A 5,939-nucleotide genomic window follows, 5' to 3' on the forward strand; every position below is an offset into this window, starting at 1 on the left:
GAATAAAATTTTTATATTCACCAATCATTTATTTCATATGTGAACAAAATTTATAAGTTGCTTTTACCAATCTCTAAACTATTTATATTTTATTTGACCATTACTCTCACCAACATATAGCGTCGTTTGGTCATGAGAAATATTCCCTTTTCTTTTCATTTTATCAAAAAATAATGTTTGGCTATAAAAATTCCAAATACAACTTGAAGTTCTATTTGAAAAAGTGAAAACAAGTCTTATGCTTGCTTTATCTCTACTGTTAACAAATCTATTTGAAAACAAGTCTAAAGCGAAAAAACAAGTCTAAAGCTGAAATCAAAGATCAAGAAACTACAAGCATAGTGCTAACAATACCGAAAAGAAGGGGTAAAAATGACCTCCAAACCTATCTCGAAGGGAAGCGAAACAACGTTCAACCACCAACTAAGGAAGCGAAACAACGTTCAACCACCAACTAACTTTCTACCTTGATACGCGATCTCCAAGCTTTCCTATTAAAGGCCATGCCCTCGAAAAGTTCAAGATGAATCAAGTCCTGTTTAAACCTTTCATCGCAATACTTCTTTGGCCTGCCTCTCCTCTCCTGATGCCCGCCACTGCCAAGCACTTACACCTCCTACCGGGGTATCTAAACTTTTCCTCCTCATGTGCCCCTTCCCCCCAATACTTCTTCCTACCTCTACCTCTTTTGGCCCCCGACACTGTCAAGCGCTCACACCTCCAAAGTGTGGCATCTACACTTCTCCTCACGTGCCCGAACTATTATTATGTTGGCACAATGCAGCCACCTCTTAGCTATAGGCAAGTATGCTAAGTTGACGCAGACGAAACTTCGAAGGGAGCATTTGAGCCGTTGTTATCAGGCTACATTGCAAATATATTTTTAAAACGTTGAAAATCAGAAGATGTTCTACATTGTCTTAACTACCTATGGCTCTATTAGTGGACATAGAAAAAAATATTTGTCCAGAATGCAAGCAGCACAACAACAGCATCTGTAAGTACTAAAGACTATTGACAGTTCCTTAGGACTAAAATAGCAGCTTCTGATAGGATTTGTACGAGCAAAATATCTTTGATCATAGTCAGACTGGAGAATTCACACAAGCAAAGAATTATGACAATGTAAAACTACCTGATTATGGGAAGTAGAGAGATTGAGTGAAGAAAAAACTCAACGGGAAGCACAACTAAAGATGTAATGAAGCGAAATAAAACTCTAAAAAGTATTGTACACAAAATTCACCAAATACTAATTGATGAGTGCAACGGGAGACAGAAATTAGTTCAATAATCAGAGTTGCACCTTTCAAGTTTAAACATCAGAGGGTTGTAACAAAACAACATACATCTACCACCTACCAACTAAAAAGACGGTCAAAAAGTTTTTGCATCCATCACTGAGGTAAGTAAAATATGGGCAAACAGAGTGCCTTTCGAGCAAGCCAGATAGCCCAAGATCACGAGAGGGTTGTCTCTGCATAGTTTCTGCAATCCCTGCATAATTTTTTTTAAAAAGAATGTCCGTAAGTTTCTCAGAATATTTTTTGAGTTAAATTTTGTTGATGAACAGAAAATCCAACATACAAGATGTATGCAAAAAAAAACAAGAAAGTGTGTCTCTTTACTGATCGCATCAACACTATCTGGACTATTAGAAGTACTTCAATAACATCTGAAGAACAAAATGTTCACTAGATGTCCTGAAAGAAGGCATGTTTCTTTACGAATAGCATCCAGTCAGTCATCAGACCAAATTTTCAGCATATTAGTACTCCCAGAATCTGAAGAACAAACATACTCCCATCTGTACAAAAAAGATCTCTGCTCCATCAAACTCTCTCTGTCTCTTTCCACGTAGTCCACATAAAGGAGCTATGATACACTTGGTTGAAAGTTGATTATTTACCTAGACAAACAAGGATCAATTCCCAGTCTATCACTAAATGCATTTTTTCTCCTTTCTTTAGTAGTGCACCCATGTTCTAGAAATCCGAGATTCGCCTCTGCCCCTCGTGCTCCAAATTTGAGTGCACACAAACTGGTGTGTCATATACTAATAATACAACTTGGCACTGGTTCCACAAAATGGAATAAGAGTAGAAGTCCATAAATGAGTCAAACCAAAGGTTCAATTATTGTTCCCTGTTACCCACACCATTAACGTGGACATTGGTCTGTACCGAGTATGGTTCACCAGTTTTGTTACCTAGAAACTCATCAAACTCATTGTGGGTTGGTCCCTACGAAGACATATAGAAAGCAGTGTCTGAAAAGTGATTTCCCCAAATATATAGTACTTGCTCTTTTATGAAAACCGAGCACCAGAAAGTTTGTCCAGTTTCATCCTGAGAACTTACCCTTCTGGGTTGATATAGCTCTTCAAATGTAGAAGAGCTAACCAAACCCACCATCATAAGAGAAATACCCAAGAAAACACAACTTAAAGACATCATTTTTCAGAAGAAGTTTAGAGAAAAGAGAGAATAGCTTATATGCATCTCGACTAGTTCAAAAACTTCATGGAATAGTTAGATACAACCCACAAGGCACAAGTAGAGGTGTTGGGGCCTTTGGATCAATGTTGTGGAAAGAATTTAAACACTGCAGCATCATACAAATTTCATAAAATTAACTAAAGTAATTTAATAGGGCTAGTTTACATAGTAATTTACGACATCAGAGTCGCTGTGCTTCAGTACCAAGTGCCGGCATGAGACTTGCATGTGCAAGTGAGATAGGAAAACTTCTAAAGCAATGGTAGCATCTAGAAGTGGGAGTTGACAATCAACAGAAAGCAAGAACATAGTAAATTAAACTATAGTATGGCAATAACTTAATTACCCAACCTTATGAGGTTTTTGCGCTCCTTGTCTCTAGGGTCTTACTTCTTGACAAACGTCATGCCTTCAATCTGAACTAGGCTCTCCAAATAGTCCAAAATCACATACGAATTCTTTATAGCATAATCCACACTCAATTTTGCCTTAACTGAACTAGTCACTGGATCATACAACAACACCCCGTATTCATTCTCGGCTACAATGTCACCATTCCTTAAACAGCCCACAATTCTGTCAAACCCGAATAATGGTCCTACCTTGCATTTCTTACTCCAACCATCTTCATCATCCATTACCCAAACATCAACGTAGGAATTGTCTCTTTCCTCCCAGGTTAGCATACCAAGACAATTCTCTATGACAACAAAGTTCTGCTTGGTCTTTTCTCTGGTTCCTAGCATTGGTAGCTTTGCAAAGACTTTTCTACCCACATCAAAGCGCACCAACACCATATGAGACCCAATTTCATCAGTAGCAAATGCCAACCAATAAGGCACCCCTTTAATGATAGCAATGCTAGTACAGCTAACAATATGACAAACCAGCTCATTTTTAAGCTTCTTCCATCGGAGATTCTTCGTTGAATACAGTTCCACAGGGTTCGGGTCAGTAGCATCCGGCCCGAGACAAAAGATTCTCAGTATTAACAAATCATTTTCTTCATAATCAAACGCCAGTCCAATAGACACCCAACAGTACCCTCCTCCCATAAGGGGTATGTTCTCCAAAAGCGGCACCCTCCTAGACCGCCTCATTGCTGGGTTCCAAAGGGTAACCACATCACCCCAAGGTGGCTCAAAAAGGCAGACAATGCCACTGACAGGACCCACAATGGACATACTGGGAAGGAAGCGTGGAAAAGGGTTGTCCAGCTCGACAATCGATTCGGGTGGGTTGTACATCGAGAGCACGTGAGCAAAGGACTCGGCATGACGAGTGTGTATAAGAATGGAGGAACCACACTGCTGCAAAGAAGAAGAGCGGCGGAAATGTGAGGCAATGAAGTTGGGCTTAGAAATGAGCTTTCGCCATTTCTTGCAAACACACCTGAATCGTAAAAGGGTTTTCACAGGGAGACAAGAAAGGATGTTAGAAATGATTTCTTTTGGTAAATACACGTCGGAAGTTGCTTTGCATTTTGTTTTCTTCGAATTCCCTTTGCCTTTCCTTTTCCCATTTCCTTTCCCTTTAGTCGGCGCCATCGCCGGAGGTTGAATTTCAGAGTGGAAAAGGGTTCAATCACAATTTAATTTATGTATAAATAATAAACTCATAGCAAAATAGTGAAAGACCTTTATGTGTTATTAAATAACATAAATATTACCAACATGAGTTGTGGTGTAGTGATAGGACTGCTCCACCTTTCATCAGATGTCGAGAGTTGGACACTGGATATGGAGAAAACCTTATTGGGAGCGCTGTCACCTTAATAAGCTCTACAACGCGCGATTCAGATTAATTGGGGCTCCAATATAGACACCGGACACCGAATAGGAAACAAAAAAAAACATAAATATTTAGATTTTATGGATAAATCATGAGTTATTTTTATTATCATTAAATTAACTTAAACCCAGTTACGAATTTTTAAAATTTCATTTTAGTTCATTTAATCTAGTTTTCTCATTTTGAAAATTTTTTATTGAAAGTTTTCTGGCAAAAAAAATTTCCCCAATTTTCTCACATTGAAAATTTTAACAATTACTATCTTATGTATTTTCCTAAGTCAGGGGTCTATTGAAAACAACCTCCCTACTTTATTTGAGGTAGTGATATGATCTGCAAACACTCTACCCTCTCCAGACCCACTATGTGAGAATATACTACGTATATTATTATTGTTGTAATATTTTATGTATTTATTTAAGTATGACAGTCGTATTAAAAATAATATTTAATTTTTACTTGTTATCAAATACAAAAGAAATTTGGATCTTTAACGAACCATATAAAACAAAATCAAGAAAATAGTCAAATTGGTTTTAATAAATTCAGAAAGTGTGAAAAAAAGAGAGGAGTAAGGAGGAAAGATAAATAAAAAGAAAAAAAAAAAGGAAAAGATAAATTGGTGAGGAAGAGGGCAAGTTAATTAAATTGATATAATGGGTCCCACAACACATTATTTTATCAATTTAAAAATCCCTCACGCAACTAACAATAGGTGTGCCTCGCCTATGTTAAAATTTTCTCTATTATCCCAATTTTTAGTCGAAATTCCAACTACACAGTTATATCTGAACTATTTTAAAGTAGAATTATTACTTCCTGAACACTGAAATGGCAAGAAAGTGTGTTTCATTCTCTTTAAAGGAGAGTGAGAACGATTTTTTTTTAAATCATTTTTAATCTTTCTTTATTTTCTGTATTCATTTTCTTTATTCATTTTTAATTATTCTTTTTCTTTCTTCTTCTTCTTCTTCTTCTTCTTCTTCTTTCTTACAAACAATGACATCCAAGAAATCATCAATGACATCCAAAATTAATTTACCATTTTCCTTATCTCCAAGCACAAAATCAATTGGTTTCGACTTCAAATTCGTCAAAAATTTCAAAATGGGTATTGTTCATTGTTTCCAACTTCAAGATTGTCGAAAATTTTAAAATCGATATTGTCCATTATTTACGACTTCAAAGTCGTCGTAAATTTTAAAATGGGTATTGTCCATTATTTTTGACTTGAAGGTCGTTGAAAATTTTAAAATTCTCTATTGTTTCCGACTTTAAGGTTATTGAAAATTTTAAAATCGGTATTGTTCATTGTTTCTGGCTTCAAGGTCGTCAAAAATTTTGAAATTGATATTCTTCATTGTTTCCTAATTTAAGATTATTGAAAATTTAAAAATTGATATTGTTCATTGTTTTCCACTTCAAGGTTGTCAAAAATTTTAAATTCGATGTTGTTTATTATTTTCGACTTCAAGATCATAAAAAATTTTAAAATTGATATTGTCCATTATTTCCGACTTCAAGGTCGTCGTAAATTTTAAAATGGATATTGTCCATTATTTTCGACTTCAAGGTCATCGAAAATTTCAAAATTCTCTATTGTTTCCGACTTTAAGGTCATCGAAAATTTTAAATTCCATATTGTTCATT

The 5,939-nt window shown here is 35.9% G+C and overlaps 1 protein-coding gene across 1 annotated transcript; it reads right to left on the reverse strand.

Annotated features, from left to right (window-relative positions):
- Positions 1-1,197: 1,197 nt before the first annotated feature.
- On the reverse strand, positions 1,198-4,117 carry LOC107859114 (F-box/kelch-repeat protein At3g23880). The gene is made up of 2 exons (XM_016704012.2): positions 2,850-4,117; positions 1,198-1,497 (listed from the first exon to the last, which is right to left on the reverse strand). Exon 1 carries the CDS (start codon positions 4,043-4,045, stop codon positions 2,885-2,887), a length of 1,161 nt encoding a protein of 386 aa, XP_016559498.1. The 5' UTR covers positions 4,046-4,117; the 3' UTR covers positions 1,198-1,497; positions 2,850-2,884.
- Positions 4,118-5,939: the final 1,822 nt, after the last annotated feature.

Source organism: Capsicum annuum, chromosome 2, assembly GCF_002878395.1.
Source record: "Capsicum annuum cultivar UCD-10X-F1 chromosome 2, UCD10Xv1.1, whole genome shotgun sequence".
Lineage (NCBI taxonomy): Eukaryota > Viridiplantae > Streptophyta > Magnoliopsida > Solanales > Solanaceae > Capsicum > Capsicum annuum.

What these genes read in the sequence shown, in the direction of transcription:
- LOC107859114 (XM_016704012.2), bottom strand. Translation starts at nt 4,045, where the DNA reads ATGGCGCCGACTAAAGGGAAAGGAAATGGGAAAAGGAAAGGCAAAGGG.